This window comes from Vanacampus margaritifer, chromosome 1 (assembly GCF_051991255.1).
Source record: "Vanacampus margaritifer isolate UIUO_Vmar chromosome 1, RoL_Vmar_1.0, whole genome shotgun sequence".
Taxonomy (NCBI): domain Eukaryota; kingdom Metazoa; phylum Chordata; class Actinopteri; order Syngnathiformes; family Syngnathidae; genus Vanacampus; species Vanacampus margaritifer.
In genome coordinates this window covers 62,679,187-62,699,479 of record NC_135432.1, presented here as the reverse complement: position 1 = coordinate 62,699,479, position 20,293 = coordinate 62,679,187, and the positions used below count along the sequence as shown (strand labels likewise).

Genomic DNA, 20,293 nt, shown 5'->3' with positions numbered 1-20,293 from the left:
GGATGTGTGTGTGCTTTGCCTAAGTCTGAGATCGGAAACAAAGCAGGACTTACTGTTCTGTTTTTTTTTTTTGTCATTCCTTGGTTATTTTAATTTGAATAGTATTAGCTGAGTGTCTGTTCCATTTTGGGCAGTATTTAATAAAAAAAAAATACTCAATTACACAGTCTAATGCGGTTACTATACAACTATACAATAAAGGTCTAAAATAATTAGGCTCTCATTTTGTCGAATGTATCTGATCTGTTTGTTAATTATATTATTCAAATTAGAACCCATCTCGCCTACAGGGGGACTCATGTAAACAGTTGCAAATAAAGATTTGATGAAACCATCACGTTGCACGCAACGGATATGACGTCTTCGCGCTATAAAACTACAAGACCCACAATGCCTCGCGGCGACGTTCATGCCGAGAACCAAGATGGCTGCTCACTGTACACCGACGGCATTTGTATTTACATTCGCCGCTTTAAGACCCAAACTAGAAAACAAGGACGTCATAAACACTGTCGAATAGATAAACAGTTACCAACTCTATTCCCATATTGGCACTCTTGCAGCGTTTTTTGACTCAACGTCGTCCATTACCGACAGACGGACTTTTTCGTTTCATTTTAGCTGAGCTGTCGAGCCAGGTGAGCTGAACTTGTTAGCTAGCATTTTTGGACGCATTTACACGCCCCAGCCGGTCGCTATGTTTATCCCCGTCAAGTCATCTTACTTCCGCGTCAGTCCGGCAATTGTCAACAGAGAACTGGGCAAGACCAAGATGAGATAGCAAGAGGCAGCGTGGCGCATTTACCAAGCAAAATAAAAGCCAACGAAACGTCATGTTTGGGAATCTTTTCGAGGAGGATGGCGACGAGGGTGAAGGGGGCTTCTCCATCTCTTCCTCCTCCGGAGGGGGGAGAGTTGCCAAGGCGGGAGACGAGCCCCCGGCTCCCCGTGGAAGAAACAAACTGTGCGGCATAAGGAATCAGGGAGGGACGTGCTACCTCAACTCCCTGCTTCAGACCCTCCTATTCACCCCCGAATTCAGAGGTGAGGATGCAGGTGTGATGACAAAGATCTTGTTGTCTTGATAATTTGTTCTTCTTTGTTTGTGTGTGCGCAGAGGAGCTGTTTTCGTTGGGGCCTGATGAATTAGGATGTCTAAAAGATAAAGACAAACCAGAAGCCAAAGTAAGCAATGCAAATTGTATTGTTATCACTCATGATATAGAACCAGTTTGTTAGATGTCAATATCGTTATTCGGGAACGTTAAATTATTATCTCTCGCCAGAACATTGTTGATACGGCAGTATTATATATCCAACAGCCACCGTTCAGTTTAGCAAAAGAAGATATAACACAACCAAGACTTGAGAAACACTTCTGATTTCCACACTGCAGAGGTTATACCTCTGTTAGTGGAACTTCTGTACTAGATCTTGTTCACTTTTGTATGTTTTCCTCTTGAAATGTCACAAGGCTTTTTCCCATAGGTCCGTGTCATCCCTCTGGAGCTCCAGAGACTCTTCGTTCGTCTTTTGCTGGTGGACCAGCAGAGCGCCTCCACGGCCGACCTCACTGGCAGCTTTGGCTGGAACAGCAATGAGGTGTGTTCTTAGAAAAGACAGTGAGAGATTTACATATGCTCAGGTTCATCTATTGAGTCATCATAAATCAACTACTTTAATCAAGTTGTTGTGGCAATATTAGGACTTATTTTCCTCCAAATATTGTTATTGTTTTTCTCCGAAGGTTTGACTTACTTCTGGCAATATTAAAAATAAATTGTCAAAAAAGTAATTTATTCTGGTTGTATTCAGACATGGGGAGTAATTATATTTTTTAATTTTTTTTATTTTGGCTATTTTAAAACAAAAACAAAAACATAAAGTCCCAAACCCCCTCCAAAATATTTTCCCCTGGAAACATGATTTTTTTTTCTTAAAAAAAATACTCCATTCTGGTAATATTATGGCAATGCTAAAACTTTTTATGTCCAAGAGTTTTTATGCCACTTTTGCTACCTTAGAAAATGTTCTTAATCCTCACAAGATTATGATATTTTCCATCCAAAATAGGACTTCATTCTGGTAATATTAGGAATTTTTCTTGGGGAATTTTTTTCTCTGATTTTCCCAAGATAACGATTTATATAAACTTTATTTGGGCTATGTAAAGTAACGCTTGTAAATGTCGTTTTTTACAGTGAGAAAATACAGCCGGGTAGGGACTCTTAACATGTAGAGGGAGAATTAAAGAGGCTCAGGTTACTTGTTTGAACATTACCATAAATCAATCACTGGGGCTCTCACCATGCTGGGCAAGCCATGCTGGATGCGGCAAAAGAGGTTAGGCTCGTTGAGTGAAGGAATTTCATTTTGTCTAGAGGCAGTCCAGCTGCGTCGGGTGCGTGAATGCTTGGAACTCAGGTAAGCGAGGCTGAGGGGTGCGTCGTAGAACACCAGGCTTACAACATAAGGGTCTGTTATGACACACTTGTTGTTGAGATAATACAAATTAGAAATGCAAAAACTTGGAGGTGTACTAGGTCAATTTAAAAATTATATAAAGAGATGTGACATTTATTTTGAACATTTAATAATCAAATTTCCCGTGTGTGTGTGTGTGTGTGGGGGGGGGGGGGGGGGGGGGGGGGTCAAGGTCGTAAGTTAATTTGGTGTAGTGAGCAGTGGCAATGTATTTCTATTTTATTCTTGAATATTTTTATTTTTTATTTTCTATCTTATTCTGATGATACATACTTTTAAATAAATAAATAACCCATATTATTTTTTTGTAAAATTACAATTAAACCCTCCCTAGCAACTTTGCACTCATAAAATGACTTTATTGCTGTAATTTTACCACCCTCCACTTTATTGGATGTTTTTCTTGCAAAATTCCAGAATTCTTCAACTTAAGTTTGCACCTTTTCCTTACAGAAAATGTCCTAATTTACTCACCCCTTTTTTTCTTCAAATATACGATTATAGTAGAATTCCAATTTGTTTTTTCTCAAAGATAAAAACTAAAAAAAGTATGTACATCGCTTAATTTTTGAAAAAGTATGCCTTTAAAAAAAGAAAGACTTATTCTGCCAATACTAAGTGTTTTATTTATCAAAAGAATGACTTTTAATGTTGACATTTGCTATTTGCAGCAGTTGTTGGCCTATCAACTTTTTCCCCTAAAAAAAAAAAAAATTGGTAATTCTTGCATGGTTATGTCTTATTTTGTCAGAAAATACAACTTTATTCTGTCAATGCTGGGACCTCATAAATTTTACAAGTCTCATAAGATTACGAAAAAAATTTGGGTCAATATGCAGTTACATAATAAACAATGAGAAAATACAGATGCATTGGGACTCTTAACAGGAAAGTGTTGAATGCGACACCTGTCATAGCGCCTGCTGAATCTTTAAATTCTATTTTCTTTGTGCTGTGAAATCTACAGGGAACAAACCAGCACGACGTTCAGGAGCTGAACCGGATTCTGTTCAGCGCTCTGGAGAAATCCCTCGTGGGCACCTCTGGCAGTACGCTCATCCGCCGCCTGTACCACGGCACCATTGTCAACAGCATCGCCTGCAAGGAGTGCGGCAACGTTAGCCAGCGACAGGTCCTCAATCACTGACTTTTTTTTTTTTTTATAAAGATGATTTCTTTCTGTGGGAGTTAATAAATGCGTTGGCGCTCTCGACACCAGGAGGACTTCTTGGATTTGACGGCATGCGTCTGCGGCCTTTCCAGCCTTGAGGAGGCTTTATATAGCATGTTTGTGGAGGAAGAGTTGTTCGAAGGCAATAATCTGTACAGATGTGCAATGTGTGACAAACTGGTCACTGCTGCCAAGGTAAAAACTAATTTACTGTCAACATCAAACAAGCACGTTTTTTTCCTCCCCTACCTTTTTTTTAAAATGGTTCTTCCTTTCCTCAGTCTGCCAAGTTGAAGAAGCTCCCACCATTCATGACCATCTCCTTGCTGAGGTTCAGCTTTGACTGTAATAAGTTTGAGCGCTACAAGGAGAAGGGCCGCTACAGCTTCCCCCTCAACATCAACCTGCGGCCATTTTGTGAACAGGTACAAACCTTAAACACTGAACTCTCGCACATTCGTAGTTCAGCAGCCTTAACTTCGCCTAACCTGCACTTTGCTTTTCATGGAAACATTTAAATACTCACTTTTTTTTTTTTGCTTAGTCCAAAGCCATGTATACTGTATATAAAATATTTTTTGTCAAATCGGTTCAAGTAAGGAGTGCTTTAGTGTCATTTAGTCAGGTCACATTCTTGTCTAATGGAAGAAAGTGTTTTGCTGCCATCTTGTGGCATTTGTAGTTTTGTTCCAGGAAAATGTGAGTCGGGTGGTGATTCGCAAATCAGCTACTCTATGCACACAAATGCATTTTTTATATAAAATATTAAAGTATTGCTAATTACTTTTTTATTTAATAAGTGCTATTGATCACTTAAAAACACATGACAGTATGTTGTGGTAGACCACAAAATGATTTATGATAATCAGGATTAAGCATCACGTCACAGTATTTTTGCGTCGTCGTAGACTGACGGAGATGACGCCGACTACTCCTACGAGCTGTTCTCCGTGATTATCCACAAGGGCGGCTGCTACGGCGGCCATTACCACGCTTACATCAAGGACATTGAGTGCCTCGGATGCTGGGAGCCGCCGGTGAGAGGAAAACGACAAAATGAAGGAGTGGTGCACTCAAGAATGAATGAATCTCCTCTGTGTCGTTGGCAGCAGGAGGACAATGACAAAAAAAAGACTCCTACACAGGCCAAGCACGAAGTGAAGGCCGTGTGTGAGACCAAACTCAATGAAAATGACCCTTTGTGTGTCCTCACTGCTGTTATTGAGCAGGTATTATATTAACATCATACTAACAACTTATAAAACAAAAAAATCATTATTTTGTGTGTGGTAGTCAGTGATGGTGATTTATTTATTGTTAGGAGCCATCAAAGAGCATCCGGTTAGACCAGTTAGGTCAGAAACTCATGGAGAAGGTCGGTTCCTCCTGGAACAAATCCTTTAAGAAAGACTATGGCCCCATTGGCAAGGTATGTGTGTGTTTTTTCTCTCAAAACTTTAAAATTACCTTTGCAGAATGTGCAAAGTGTGAGGCAAGGGTTTAGTAAGATTACTCACCTAACTTAAATTGTAGGACACAGACTTAGAGTAACAGCTCAGTTATTTTTGTTTTTATACTTTCACAAAAATCGATATCTTTTTTTGTTTGTTTTTGTTTGAAATTCCTCGTCGCTTGTTTAAAAAGCAGATAACTGTGACGTTACTTAAACCCAGTGTTCCTTTTTTCCTTCCTCCCCTCCTTGCTTAGGTAGCTAACTAAACTTGACCTTTTTAGTGATCACTTAGGCCAGCGAACTACCGCCACCTATAGGAATGAAGGAGAACTGAATCCTGATTTTTCACATTTAAGAACGTCCTACCTTGAAGGAAGCCATTCTAGTTTTATGAATCTTTCTTTTGCAATAATGAATTTGTATGTACAGTTAAACTGACTTGTTCATTATTTCTTCTCCTATCAAATAGTTCCTGCAGTCACACAATGATGTTTTCATGTTGGTGTCCAACGATACCCAAGTAGCACTGAAGGCCGAAACGCCCGTCCCCATGAGTGAGCCCCCTGTTCTGGCTGACACGCCCACTGCTGCGGGCCTAGGAGATGGCAAAGTTGCAGAACTGGAGCGCCAAGAAGAGGTCCATTTGAATGTGGAAATGAAAAATGACTCTCGTGGTGGCTATTAAGTGATGACTTTCCTCTTACGTGTCTGCAGGCTAGCCACTGGTTTGACCTGAATGACTCCACCGTGACCTCTATCCGAGAGTCGGACATAGAGAAGCAGTTCCAAGGCCACGAGAGCGCCTACATGCTCTTCTACAGGAAGAGTCAGCTGCAGCGGCCCACTGCAGGTACCAAACATGAAAAGAAGCTGACAAACCACCAAAGAAGCTGATGACGACCTTTCTTTGCAGCCTTGTGCAGTCCCCACCATAAAGTTCCTCATCATCTCGTCCAGATGGCTCAGGAGGAGAACATCAAGCTTCAGGAAATGCGGTACAGAAGCTCATTTTACGACCGACGTAAAGTCATGTCCATCAACATAAAACCTGTGCAATAGCCATCCAGCTGCGAGTGTTTGGTCCATAGACCTTACAAACACAAACCACAGTAATTCTGTTATCTAGCGGTGTGGCGAAAGTGCAGAATGACTCGCTGTCTTACACATGTTCAGAAATAGGCGGATTTAAAAAGCCTGACATGCACCCTTAATAAGTCTAAGTCAACATTGTTCCCAATCACAGGGAGGAATACGAAGCCAGTAATAACCATGTGGAGCTGCGTCTCCACCTGGCGTCGTCTTATAGGCTGATAAATGGAGCCCTGCAGCCACTCAGTAATGAGCCCATTGCCGGCACTGCGCTCATTTTCGATCGCAGAAAAACTGTTGGGGACCTGCGGTTAGCTCTTTATGAGGTATTTATTTATTCATCCGTAAACATTTGACTTGATGACTTGTAGCAGAAATAAATGGTGTCTTTGTTGTTGTTATTAGCAACAAGACCAATGGGAGGGTGACATGGCTCTGACCTTGGCCAAGATTCTCCCGGCCGGTCTCCACCTGTACAACACTCTCACAGGTTCGACACTAAAGCCTCAGCGTTACAATTGAGCGCATGTCTCTTTACTTGGGGTTGTTTACTCGTTACAGATGACAGTCTCTCGCTGTGCAGTGCAGGCGTCAATACAAACCCTGACTTGTTTGTTTGGAACGGACGAGAGGTGAGAAACGAGCCCAAATGAGCCGTTTTAATTCATATTTTAAATGATCTATTAAATTGTCCAGTTTTGCTAAAGCTAAAATAACTGTGATCTTTTCAGGTATGTGGCGTAGGTGTCCTAACCGGAGCCGAGTGGGAGCCGGTGCTGCTCACCGTTGTCCGACCTTCTTTAGAGGCGCACGGCAAGCCGGAGGGGGCGGCGGCGATCAACGAGGCCGGTGACAACATGGATGGCGTGGGGCTCAAAAGGGAGACGAGGGCGTTCGCCGGTGGCGCCACCCTCAGTGAAGTGCGCCAAGCCCTGGGCGAGCCCGCCGGCAGTGTGCTGTGTCAGGAGCAGACTGCCAGCGAAGGAGCAGAGTGTGGCGCGGGCGAGGGCGGCGGCGCCAGCGGGTGGCGGGTGTTTCCGCCCGACGACATGCTCCGCACCCTCAAGGAACTGTCGCTTAAAGATGGAGATGCCATGCTGGTGCTTGAACAACAGTCTTTTGATAACGGGTAAATGACCTGTGTTGTACTTATTATATATATATAATATTATTATATTTTTCTCATTTTCTAAAATATTGGATGCAAATGATGCCCAGAATAATTTTGTGTTCGTCAACCGTTTCATGGCATTTAGTGGTTGTCAAAAACTGAAAATAATAATTTGTTGTATTTTGTTCAGCATGTTCACCGTAAATGGAGACATGATCACTGTGATGACGCCGTCTGATTGTCGCTGGCTCCAAGTGGAGTTTCAAACACAGGCCGGCAGCCTTGCAGGAGGCGACGCAGAGGAGAGACGGAGAGTTAAGGTTCCCGCTGCAGGAGATATGGTCAGCCATTTTGTACGCTTTTGTTTGCGTTCTCTTCACTTTTACCTCTTTAAGTCATGCAGTTTACATTGTGTGTGTGTGTGTGTGTGTGTCTTATCTACAGCTGCTGAGTGAGGTGAAAGAGATGGCCATAAAGGAGCTGCAACTCCCAGGCAAGACTTTCAACTTTTCTAAATGTTATGTTCCGATCCTACGGCAGGGACGTAACCTGATTTTTGGAGGACATAGTTCATCACCGATCAACACCAATGCAGTAGTAAAGTCATAACTGCAGTAAATATTTATATGGGGGGGAAAAAAAAACATTTTTGGTGAACACTTTTTTTCTTTCTTTATTACTTGACTATATTTTCATGTTGGTGATTAGGGCATTTTGACGAATATTGGTATCTGCCTTTTTTTTAAAAACATTTTTATATCTGAAGGCTGATAAAAAGTAAATCTAAAACCATTTTAATCCCAGGGAACTATTTATTAAAATTTTTAGTGACCGGGTAACTTTATAAGAGATGTTGCTGACAATGGAACCTTCTGAACATTCTGAAATGTGAAAGTTTAAGATTTCAGGTTTTTTAAGTTTTATTTTGGAAAACCATATAGAAAACTAAAGTGAGCTATGGTATTTGCTTGTTTAAATTTCCATTTAACTTTTTAAGACGTACTGATAACCTTAGGAGTACCTGAACATTTTGTTAAGAAATTTAAAAGTATTTTGTCTAAGATTAAAAAAAAGAACTTGTACATTTTGAAAAGTCATTACAACAAAGTCAAGATCGGCACCCCCCCCTTTTAAAAAAAAAAAAAAAAGATATATATATATTTTTTTTTTTTACTGAAAATGAATATCGGCTACAAGTAACGGTTTGAGAACCACTGATATAGAATATTTGGCATTTCAGCTCAGCCAGCTTCCGCCCACACTTTCTAAGGGACTTTAAATTAGGATGTATAAAAAGCCTGTGCTGGTAAGTTTCCATTCTTCTCCTCACCAGGTGCAGAATACTGCCTGAGACAGATGGACATCACGGGGAAACTCCTTCCTCCAGGTAGTCTGTTTGATGTGTGTCGTTTCATGGCAGCGCACGGGCTGGAAACTCCCCCCTCCATTTAGAAAATACCCCTTGTGCTCTGTCATTGTTGGCCCTCATTAAATTCTTAAAAGCTACGGCTACCTTGTAATTTTCTACCTTTTTGAACAAGGGCATAATTGTGACGCCTCCCCTCTGGTTATGTGAACAGTAAGCGAGGACCTGTGCGTGCGGGACGCCGGCGTGCGGCTCATGACCACCATGATGCTTTGTGTGGGCCGTGCCCCCAAGGCTTCGCAGGTTTGTTTGTTTTTGTCGTTTTTTTTTCTTAAATGTCAACTCTTAACGTGCAGGTGCAGAACCGTCCTACCTTCTAAAAATAAGCATTTATTAATGCTTGATGGATGGCGTCTCTCTCTGTGTGCACTGCAGCTTTTCCTGCACTTCTGTGTGGGTTCGCCGCCACCTACTGGAATAGAATTGGACATGAACCTAGAGAAGACCTGCACTGTTAAAGAGGTAAGAAGTAATAATAACATAGCGCTAGTTAAATAGATTGTACAGAATTAAACAGTCTGTGCATCATGATTCTTTACAGCAGTGTTTCAAAACCTTTTTAAAGCCACGGCACACTTTTTTTTTTCATCGAAAAAATCTCACACCACCCATAGAAAATGTAAAAAAAAAAACTAAAATGGCTATAGCATTTCATTTTTTAACGTTTACATCATATCTACTGTATATCAAGTTCATATAACTTATGCACATTATAATCAAACTATATTTTAAAAATAAATGCCAATGCTAAGAAATAGAGTATGGAGATACAGTATATCTTCCGTTTAAAATTCTACACATTTATAGACATGTTTAACGATTGATTTACGTCAGGAAACTACCCAACTCTAGGCTTAACACGCACCGTTCACAATTTCACAAACAAATGTTATATACCTGCGCACCGTTTCTCACCTTAATTCGTTCAGTGCTACCGAGAGACCTCGACTCAATCGCCTCCTAAGTGTGATTTGCCACAGATTGGATATTCCTCTGCATTTTATGGCCAATTTTCGTTTCCGGAACAAAGCCGGTGGGAGAGTTGGCTCATCACCATGGCAATTATTTAATGCCAATTTGCAACTGTTACTGTACTTAGGTGGAATTGGACAATTTCCCATGGCACACCAGTGGTTGAGAAATACTGCTTTATAGCAAAAAAATAACAGGGGGGTGGGGGGGGGGGGTATGGTAAGCCAAGAAACTTCAAGTTCAAATTCAGTTCAGGTGTAACAATAATTTATGAAATTATTATGAAAAACGTGTCCTTAAAGGAGGAGTTTACTGTTTTTAAACTGCTAAGTAATGCAAACTCACTTCACTTTTCTTTTTCTTGACTTGCAGTGTCTGCAAACAGTGATGAATGCTGTCGGAATTGAAGGTAGGTTGTACTCTCCTAATTGTTTTTGTTGTTGTTGTTTTTTAAACTATAAAAGTTAGATTTCCTGATTTTAATGTTTGCAGGCTCCTGTTGGCACTTGAGAAGGCTCGACTGGTGTGAGGAGGTGGGAGAGGCCCTGAACAATGAGGTGGGTATCCAAAGAACGACTGGTATCTTACTATTTCTTATCAATATATAGTAAATATCTTAACAATTGAATAATCCCCAACACATAAGATGTGAAAGTGCACTAAATATTCTTTGAAATTGTTAGTAATTGAGTTTAGTGTGTAGAATTTTGAGGGGGAAATCCATCCGACGTTTATCAAATCAAACTTTATTTATATAGCGCCTTTTATACATTAAAATGCAACTCAAAGTGCTGAACAATTAAAACATCCATAGTACAATAAAAAAGATAAGCCACTCCCCCCCCCTTCCCCCCCAACATCCCCATGATCATACATACACACACACGTTTGTTTTACTATCTTCGTGGGGCCATCTCATTGACACAATGCATTTCCTAGCCCCAACCATAAAAAATGATTGCCTACCCCTATTCCTTACCCTAACCTCAACCATAACCCAATTCAAATCTAAAATCTAAAACCAAGTCTTGACCCTCAAAAAGAGGTCTAAACTTGTGGGTGGGGCCCAGCAAAATTGGCCAAGGGGCCCCCAGGAAAAGTTTTAGAACAAGGCTACAACAAAATGTGGATTTCTGTTGGGATATTTTTTTTTTCTGTTTTTGACACTTTTGGATAATTCCACGTCAGGATGCGTCTCTGTCAGAGATGAAGATAAACAATGGAGAGACACTAGTCATCTCAGAGGGGCGACTTCTTCCCAAGGTAATTTCATCATGATGTTTTTTAGATTTCGTGCAGGGTTGTTAATCTACTTTTTCTTTTTTCTTTTTTCTTTCCAATTAGGGTTTTTTAGAGCTGTCTGTATGGCTGCATCGGAATCCCAGTCCCATAACAATGGATGTGAACCACACTGAGGAGCACGCCAGAGATCAAACAAATTCTTGCCTATCAGATCTCATAAAGGTCGGTCAGGTGGAGATATCAGTTGAAGTCAGCCTGGAGGACCTCAAGACTCAGGTTCGTGTGGGAATATGGGATTAATTGACCCTATCGTAAACATCATTTGAAAACCATTTGTCTCTTTTGACATATCAGGTGTTGACGCTTCCAGTTTTACAGAACACATGCGTACCTGCCACTTTTCTGCGTGTGTGGGAGATGGAGGGGCACAAGCTGGCTCGCGTCCTCAGAGGAAACCAAATCACACTCAGGCACGGATATGCACGTGATTCAACTATATAGTGCATCACAAAGTATTCACAACATTATTTTTTTATTCCCCACTTCATTCTGTCATCTTACAGATATATTTCTAAATACAGTACATACTTTTTGTCCTCAGAATTCTTCACACAACACCCCGCAATAAAAACGTGGGGAAAATGTTTTGTTTTATATATTTTTCAAATGATTTTCAAACAAAACTAGGAAATCACATGTACCTACTTATTCACAGCATTTGCTCAATATCTGGTTGATGAAACCTTTGGCAGCAATTCCATTCCATTGGACTGTACATGATTCCGTAATGGTAATGTCACTTGATGCTTTATCTCCTCAGGAAGCTAAAGATAACCAGCGGCACAAATATTTGTGTGCAGCAGCTGTTAAAAGAGGAAGATCTCGGGTGAGATAAATTTCCCTTTTATTGAATGAATATTTCTTTAATATTTATGTTCAGAAAAACGGACCTGTAGCTGAATTAATCACAACATGCTGTCTTTTTTTTATTTTTTTGCTAATGAATCTGATATTCTACATTCATAAAAAGGTAAAAATTATAATAATTAGCAAACAAAATATGTTACTTAATATTTTGTTTATATTTACTCATTCACTGCCATTGACAGCTATAAACGTTAAAAATTCATTTTAACAATTTCTATTAGTTTAACATTTTTTTTCCACTTTTGTTAACAAGAGTATGAAAACCTAGAATTTTTATATTGTACATTTAGAACAGATATAAAGTTTTTGATTAATTGTGAGTTAACTAGTAAAGTCATGTGATTAATTACGATTAAAAAATGTAATCGCCTGACGCCCCAAATTTTTAATAATGTTTTCTTTCTCTTTTTTTTTATTAATTCACTGCCATTAAATGTTAAAAATTAATTTCAAGTATTTCAATTAGTTTAAATTTGTTTCCACTTTTGTTAACAAGAGTATGAACACCTAAACATTTTTTTATTGTGTATTTAGAACAGATATAAAATTGTTGATTAATCATGAGTTAACTAGTGAAATGATGTGATTAAATACAATTAAAAATCGTAATCGCCTGTCGCCCCTAATTTTTAATAATCTTTTTTCTTTTTTTTATGAATTTATGGCAGTGAATGAGTTAAGTATCTAAGATTCTTCCTAGACTCAGTATGGAAATAATGATACTGATAATGGTAATAAAATAAAATAAAAAGTACTTACAAATGACCTTTTTCGTTAATTGCAAAACATGTCTAAAAGACAGCACCAGCCAAATAACTTGTTAAACGACTGTCAGGGGCAAAAAAATGAGAATCTATTGAGGTCATGAATGACTGTTTAATACGTAATTGCTTAATTTAACTAACATGGATTTTCTTGCTTGGATTTAAGCCCCAAGCAAATCGTGTTGAACGTTAAGATGGGAGTACCAGGGGAGCACTGCTACCACCCGGCAGAGGAGCTGATCTGGGACGCGTCGTGGGACGCGTCGCCTGCCGGCTTGCGCGCCATTGTGGCCAAGAGCTACGGCTTGTCTGCTGGTTCGATTTTGCTGGCCAAGCAGCAGCCACACAAACACACCTGGGAGGAAATCTGCAACTGGGTGAGACATCAAAGAATTACACTTCCCCCGCTTTCAAACGGCTGCGAAAATCCATAAAGTAATTGACATCCGCGCTTTACAATTGCCTGCAGATTCCACAAGGTGGCGGCAAAGCATTAAATCAACATAGTTCTTTGGCACCATAAGTCCACTAGATGGCAGCAAAAACATTTTTAAATTAGGCAGGGCTTTGCCCTGGGCATTTTTTTTAATGTTTATTTCTTGTATTTGTCATTTTTTTTCTTTTATACATTTACAATGAGTAACATCAATTACATGCTGATTTATCACTATTCGTGGGCCTGCATTGTCCTTTTACCCCATAAATAGCAGAGGTCCACTGTACTCATTTTATTTTATTTATTTATTTTTATTACAGAGCAGCCAGCTGTCCAAGAAGAAAAAAAAGAAAAAGATGGACTCACTATTAGGAGCACCATTTCATCTCAAAGATGGCGACGTGATAGGCGTCAGGGTAAAACAACAACAACAAATCGAAACAAAATTTAAAATACAACATATTTTTGAAATGTACAAAAAATACTGTCATCTGTATAGACTGTATGTTTACTGTTTGCAGAACCTTCTGATTGACAACAAGGACTTTTCTACTCAGGAGGACGAACAGGGCCAGCAGAAGCTCCAAGAGCAACGAAGCAAAGGGTAACCTATTTTATTTTTTTTTATTTTTTATTAATTGCTTTAATCTGCCTTGATGTCGTACATATCATGATTTTTGTTCCTACTTTTGAAGATTGTAATCCATAAATATACCGAATACAAATTTTAAATACAAATTTCATATTAGCCCTTTTTTATTACATTTTGGACTCAGTTCTTGTAGATACTTTTTTTAAATGCATATCTTGCAACCAACTCTTCTCTCGCTTCAGCTGGGCTGCGACTGTAACCTCCGCTTGCGTTTGGTGATGTCATACATGCTTAATAATTTGGATTATATATTTTTTTTTAATTACCTTGCGTTTGGTGATGTCATACATGATTAATAATTTGGATTATAATTTTTTATTTTAATTACCTTGCGTTTGGTGATGTCATACATGCTTAATAATTTGGATTATTATTTTTTTTAAAAAATTAGCGAACAGGCTGGAGGCTCAAACTGCGCTGGATCACAAACAAAGGGGACCAAAAGGCGAGAGGTGCCACTGTCCATCAATGTCGGCGTCTTCAGTAGCCATTGCCACTAAAGCAAAATGGACGCGTGGTTGCATTCAGGACAATTCTCTAATGACAACCAGACAGATCAGGGTTTAGTGACCAGCCACGAAAGAATCAATAATACTGTTGGCAGTGGTTGCCGTTTTTGAATCCAGGATGATGACAGATGATGTAATTCTCCAAATTGGGGAGAGAGGGGAGAAGAGGCCTTTACTGCGGTTTACCCTCCCTACCTCACTCTTCTTTGCCTTGCACTCTACCTCTGCTGCCCCCCCCCCTTTTTTTTTTCATCGCATCAAACTGCCAACCAACCCTGAAATATTAAAGGTCCCATGCAACTATTTTTATTTGTTTTTTATAAATATAGAATTTAATTTAAAAAAATGTGCACGATAACTTTGGTTGGAAATGAGCTGGAGTTAGTTTTCTATTTATAATAAAAGTAATATTAAAAATGAATAAATACATATGTAAATAAGCATTTCTATGATTGGGTGGGTGTTCTACTTAATTTGAAAAATAAATAACGCTTTCTTCTGATTGGTTAGTTCCAACATGTGGGCGTCTTGTGTCATTGGTGCGTTTGTGGCTGGCATTAGTGCACTTTAACGTGACGACACGTCGCATTCACCGGCTGGTTTGCAGTGTACCGTACACTGTACTCAGGTTTTTGTTTTTTGTTTTTTTGTTATATCTTTCTCCATGGTGACACTAGGCAACTTTGCAGCCAATAAAGAGGCAAAATGACAGACCACATAGATGTCAAATTCAAGCCATGTCACTGACTCATTTTTTTTAACCAAAGTTATGCATGAAATGGTGAAAAAAACAACAGGATTATGATAGCATGGGACCTTTAATAATGAATTCATTTTTTTGTTTTTTCAAGTAATGGAAAAAAAAAAGCAGTTATTGTATAAATGGTTTAAACAAGCTGAAAAAGCATTTTGTAGAGGCTCCTTTTTTTTTTGTGGAAAGAGGAAAAATTATATCTTTTTGTCATTTGCACAATATTTACCTCTGCATTTAACCCATCACAGCAAACACACTGTGGCACTCACTGGAGCAGTACGTGGGAAGAAGTTCGGGTTATCCAATATCTTGCTCAAGTACAATGCCGCTGCCTGTCGGGGGATAGACTTGAACCCGAGTTCAGGCAGTCCATTTTAACTGCTTGGCCACTGCTAACCCTCTTTTGTTTTGTTTTTTAAACTTTTGTAATGAGCTGCCGAAGTAAACGTTTATCTTGAAAAGTTAACTGTTATTGCATGCGCTTTGTGGACTTGTATTTAATACACAATTTTTGGATGAGAAAGAAGTTTGTTTCTTTTATCTTTTTTTATTTTATTTTTCTGTCTTAATCTCACTCTGAGCAGTGCCAAGAATTCACACCATGTGGTAATTAGTTTTTTATGCCTGATAATAAAAATGATCAGTACATATTTTATTTTTGCCTATTTTCCTCAGAACAGATTTTACTGTAAAAATGCATTGCTGTATCCAAAAACACAACAATAAAAGTTATACGCTATTTGTTGTCACTCATGTCGTTTGGTCTTGTTTACACATATCATTCTGTATGTATATAAATATACAAAAGAAAGGCACCGTGAACTTTGGAACCTCCAATGGAGGGGGCCTTACTGTATATTTTGGTCTAAATATTAGGTGTAATTCCATTATCGATCACTAGATGGCGGCACGTTTAGTTTGAGAGGGTGCGAGAAAGCAGAACGAAACGTATAATTTCAGTACAACCTAGTTTTTGATGAAAATTATTGAACGCCATCCACTGTAATCTGACCGGGAGCTGAATCGATTGGCTGGGAGTCGGCTGTGGAGCAAATGCGTTACATATGCCTTACATTAGTCTAACAAAATAGAGAAAAGTATAACCCATGCGCATTTATGGTAAACACAGAGGAATCGGACACTCTTACACTGTACAATATTTTTGTGTTATCTATTGCTCTTTGTCTTGCTCTTAACCGCTAATATGTGTTTGAACGGCAGCGTGGTTAAATTTAAATGTAAACTTTAACAATTAAAGAAGAAACTAAGATGCTGTAAAATGCTATAAAACAACTAGGCCTTTGAACTTGAATCCGCAGTTTACGACAATTTCTCTATTTGGACCAATCGGGCTCCACGTCGCGACCATTAGCCGTCCAATCAGCTTTCTCGCTTCATCTCAAGCGCCCGCCTCCTCGTTGAAGTTATTTGACCGCGCTTCCGCACGGATTAATCACGCTGACGCAGAGATTTGTGTGGCGCACTGACCTGTTTATGTTTACTGGCTTTTTCAACTGAAAACCTGCAAAAATGGTGGATGCTTTCTGCGCTACGTGGAAACTGCTGGACAGCCAGAACTTTGATGAGTATATGAAGGCGATCGGTGAGTAGTTTATTATAAAAATGTGTGCATGCTCGAGCAGAATTATGGCATCTCCAAAAAAAAAAACTTTTTTTTTGTTTTATTTTAGGAAACAAAAATAAACAAACAAAAACACCGCAACATGTTTATTCATCCGTGAACACTGCATCGTCAAAGAGAGCATTCTCAGCACTTTAGATTGGTCAATAATTCACGCACACACGAGTGCGCGCACGGGGACTGACTATATTGATCCGTAAAAAAGAAAATGTCTCATTTATTTTATTTAAAAAAATAATAATGCTGCTTTGTGTTATTTGTTGTAAAATATATATTTTAAATTATAACATTTTATCTAGACTAGAGTGTGCTTCGACTCAAGCAGCCAATCATATTGCTTGCTGCTTGTAAGTCCCCTATAAATAAATAAAAAAGAGCTCATTACTATATTGAAGCCCATACCCACTCTCAATTCTATATTTTTAAAATAATAATAATAATAATAATAACCCTATAGGTGTGGGCTTTGCCACAAGACAAGTGGGCAATGTGACCAAACCCACGGTGGTGATCAGCCAGGATGGGGACAAAGTGGTGGTGAAGACCCTGAGCACCTTCCGCAACACCGAGCTCAGCGCCAAACTCGGGGAAGAGTTTGACGAACTCACGCCTGATGACCGAAAAGTCAAAGTAATGTCACTAAATCTAAATACAGTATGGCTCGACATTTAAATAAAAATAATTCACTCCCCCCCCCCTTTTTTTTTTTTTACAGAGCACTTTCACCATGGAAGGAGACAAATTTGTGCAAGTGCAAAAGTGGGACGGCAAAGAAACCAAGTTTGACCGAGAGATCAAAGATGGCAAGATGGTGATGGTGAGATGACGTCATTAATACAGCGGCGCCCTTATGAGTTTAATTGTAAAATAGCACGCTAAAATATTGTACTTCATAAAAACATTCACTATTAACATAATTAATAAGCTAGTAAACAATTAAACAGTTTGTACATCATTTATTTCATCGGTCTCGTTCGAACGTCACATGACCAAACCCAGAAACGTCTGAGCCGTGATTGGTCGTTACTTGAGCTCTAAGCAACTGTGATGTCATTTTCCGGTGACAGTGAGTGTCAAAATGGCCGCTCTCCCCCCCAGTGATGGATAAAAATGAATGGATTTTGCTGCTTAACCCCTGGGCGTTATTTTATTTTGAAATGGCTTGGTCAGAACCAACAAAAAGCCAAAAAATGGTCAAATAACGCCCAGGGGTTAATTCATATTCCATAAATGCAATATTACCGTAATATACCATGTTTAGACTAGTGGGGGCGCTTAAACATAAGTCCGCAAGTCATAATATATATAAATGTAAAGATAAAAATGGCTCACATCTAAAAAAAAAAAACCTCCTAAGTCGACGTACCACCACAATATCTACGACATAATTCATACGATGACCAATAATATGATTGTGTCTTTTGTTTGTTTTTTGTTTTTTTCAGACTTTAACGTTTGAGGGCGTCCAGGCTGTGCGCACGTACGAGAAAGCCTAAATTTCCCCCACTATTCGTTAACAATAAATGTCCTGCTGTTTTTATGTTTGCACTACTAATGTTATTTTAACCTGTTAGACGAGAGTGTGAAACATATGAAGCAATTCTGGTTTCTGAAGTTAAAAGAAAATGTATTTAACATGCAAATTTTTAATAAAGAAAAATGTTGATTCTTGGATATTTTTTGTTGATTATGACCCAGATCTTCGTAGCATTTTTGTACAACCAACACGTATGTATTCCTAGTCACAAACAAGTGGCACATTGAACCAATTATGACTTTGTCCACTAGGTGGGGCTACTTTCCATTCAAAGCAGGCAGCAAAATGGCATGACTGAAATTCAAAATTTGGGTCCACATAGTGTTGCAAAGTGTTAAAATCACGATAACTATGTTTATTGTTAAAATTTGTATATTTTATTCTTCATTCAAAGCATGCAGCAAAATGTTTCATGCAAAATGTACATTTTATTGCAACTTTTATCTCAGCATAAACATGCTATTTTTCAAGCTAAAAACTACATTTTCACCTCTCTATAGTGTATTATTCATTTTACATTCAAAGCATGCAGCAACCCCCATGATAAGTGTAATTTATTAACGGTCCAATCCCCTAAATCCAATACATATTTGATATGAATATTTCAGATTAAAGTTGCTGCGAAAGATTAACCGTTTATTTGTTTTTATATTCAAAGCATGCAGTAAAAAAAAGAAAAATCGAGTTCACTGTTCCACATGAGCTCATGTTGTGACACGGCGGCTTTTTAACGGTCTGACTAAGCCTAAAAAAAAGTCTCACTGTGTGCATTGTAGAAAAAGTGTGAAATGAAAAACATTTCAGTCATCATTTTGTGTGAGTATGTGTGTAGCCTATTGAAAAACGGCGGACAGCGCTGCCCCTGTGCCGCTGCCAGGTGACAGCTGCAGATGGCCAGTGCGACCGGGCAGCGAGAACGACCTGCAGTGAACCCTGCAGAATTGACACACACACTCAGACGGAAGCTGGAATGGGGTTAGGGGGCGGTGATGTCACTAATCTGATTTAGGCCGTGGTGTCATGACGTGGCGGCAACATGCGATGGCGTGGACCAACCGTGAGTGAATAGCGTGACACACATACACACACACACACACACACACGCACACACAAAACGAGTGATTGACAAGTTGAAGCTTGAGTCAATGACATAATCAATCATCCTCAGCGATGTGAATCGTACAAGGAGCTCTTTTCTTCCCGCTGCCAACTTTGCTCTGAATGCAGACACAAAAGATGTGTGCTAACTGGAGTGGAACCCCCCGATTTCAATTGAAAATGCGTCTCTATGCGAGCATTGATTATTCTCTGCCAAAAAGTTGTCACAAAACGAGCCAAGGGAGCTATAGGCACAGCCAGTCTTTCCCAGAATAAAGAAAAAGAAGAGAAAAAGAAGAGCGAGCTGGTCAACCCCGAATGAATAATAATCTCAAATCGTGTTTTCATGAATGAAATGAAATGTTCTCCTTATTTCAAGCGCCAACAAAAACAACTATTCAAGCGTGCTCTCTTCAAACTGTTAAATTTCACCCTCAGTTGAAGACGACTAGAAAAGTAAACATTCAACAAAAAGAATGCTACTGCGTATTTAGTCAAATCACGCAATTTCAGTTTACAAAAGAACGTTAGCTTAATGCTAATACACAATACAAAACGCCATAGACTGGCTAATGAAACTAGCATAGATGTTATAATTCTAAACCTTTACACAACTTTTATTTGAACACAAGCAGTGGCAAACTCAAAATGATAATAAATAAATAAATAATAAAATAGAGCTAAATATATTTTTTTCATTTTGGGTTCTCTCAGACCAATATCAGATTATTATTATTATTTTTAAAATTTCAGGCTGAGTGGCCTATTTAAATGGATTAAAAATAATTACAATACCAGAATGAAATGACTAAAACACTAGTATATATAAATAAACAAGATTTTTATTTTGTCGGAATCTAGTGAATGAATTGCTAGAACTATAATGGTTGAAAAAAAAACCAAATGGAATGAAAAAGCATTAACATATTTTTGCAAATTTGCATTCATTTTGATATTTGTTGGACCAAAATGGAGAATAACTTTTTTTTTAATACAGCAATTATATCGCTGATGTTGGGCTGAAAC

At 38.9% G+C, this 20,293-nt stretch overlaps 2 protein-coding genes across 3 annotated transcripts; both read left to right on the top strand.

Annotated features, from left to right (window-relative positions):
* Positions 1-391: 391 nt before the first annotated feature.
* usp40 (ubiquitin specific peptidase 40) lies at positions 392-15,729 on the top strand. Of its 2 annotated transcripts, none has more exons than XM_077559971.1 (31): positions 392-1,044; positions 1,118-1,185; positions 1,489-1,602; positions 3,452-3,616; positions 3,704-3,850; positions 3,937-4,080; positions 4,564-4,692; positions 4,768-4,884; positions 4,977-5,084; positions 5,578-5,745; positions 5,823-5,958; positions 6,022-6,103; positions 6,352-6,523; positions 6,603-6,687; positions 6,759-6,829; positions 6,929-7,326; positions 7,499-7,649; positions 7,753-7,801; positions 8,642-8,695; positions 8,889-8,977; positions 9,110-9,196; positions 10,079-10,115; positions 10,199-10,263; positions 10,895-10,969; positions 11,051-11,224; positions 11,303-11,418; positions 11,769-11,834; positions 12,806-13,016; positions 13,396-13,491; positions 13,597-13,679; positions 14,119-15,729. In XM_077559971.1, exons 1-31 carry the CDS (start codon positions 834-836, stop codon positions 14,225-14,227), a joined length of 3,777 nt encoding a protein of 1,258 aa, XP_077416097.1. In that variant the 5' UTR covers positions 392-833; the 3' UTR covers positions 14,228-15,729. The 2 variants fall into 2 exon arrangements, with proteins under 2 accessions (XP_077416097.1, XP_077416096.1); XM_077559970.1 differs by having other exon boundaries at positions 4,765-4,884.
* A 698-nt stretch (positions 15,730-16,427) lies between these two features.
* fabp7a (fatty acid binding protein 7, brain, a) lies at positions 16,428-18,306 on the top strand. Its single transcript, XM_077559969.1, has 4 exons — positions 16,428-16,593; positions 17,090-17,262; positions 17,348-17,449; positions 18,078-18,306. Exons 1-4 carry the CDS (start codon positions 16,521-16,523, stop codon positions 18,126-18,128), a joined length of 399 nt encoding a protein of 132 aa, XP_077416095.1. The 5' UTR covers positions 16,428-16,520; the 3' UTR covers positions 18,129-18,306.
* Positions 18,307-20,293: the final 1,987 nt, after the last annotated feature.

Excerpts from the sequence above, each read along its gene's own strand:
- usp40 (XM_077559970.1), top strand. The coding sequence starts at position 834 with ATGTTTGGGAATCTTTTCGAGGAGGATGGCGACGAGGGTGAAGGGGGC. Across the intron at positions 1,045-1,117 it reads ATTCACCCCCGAATTCAGAG|AGGAGCTGTTTTCGTTGGGG; the intron begins GTGAGGATGCAG and ends GTGTGTGCGCAG. Across the intron at positions 11,225-11,302 it reads TGGAGGACCTCAAGACTCAG|GTGTTGACGCTTCCAGTTTT; the intron begins GTTCGTGTGGGA and ends TTGACATATCAG.
- fabp7a (XM_077559969.1), top strand. The coding sequence starts at position 16,521 with ATGGTGGATGCTTTCTGCGCTACGTGGAAACTGCTGGACAGCCAGAAC. Across the intron at positions 16,594-17,089 it reads TGAGTATATGAAGGCGATCG|GTGTGGGCTTTGCCACAAGA; the intron begins GTGAGTAGTTTA and ends ATAACCCTATAG. Across the intron at positions 17,450-18,077 it reads AAGATGGCAAGATGGTGATG|ACTTTAACGTTTGAGGGCGT; the intron begins GTGAGATGACGT and ends TGTTTTTTTCAG.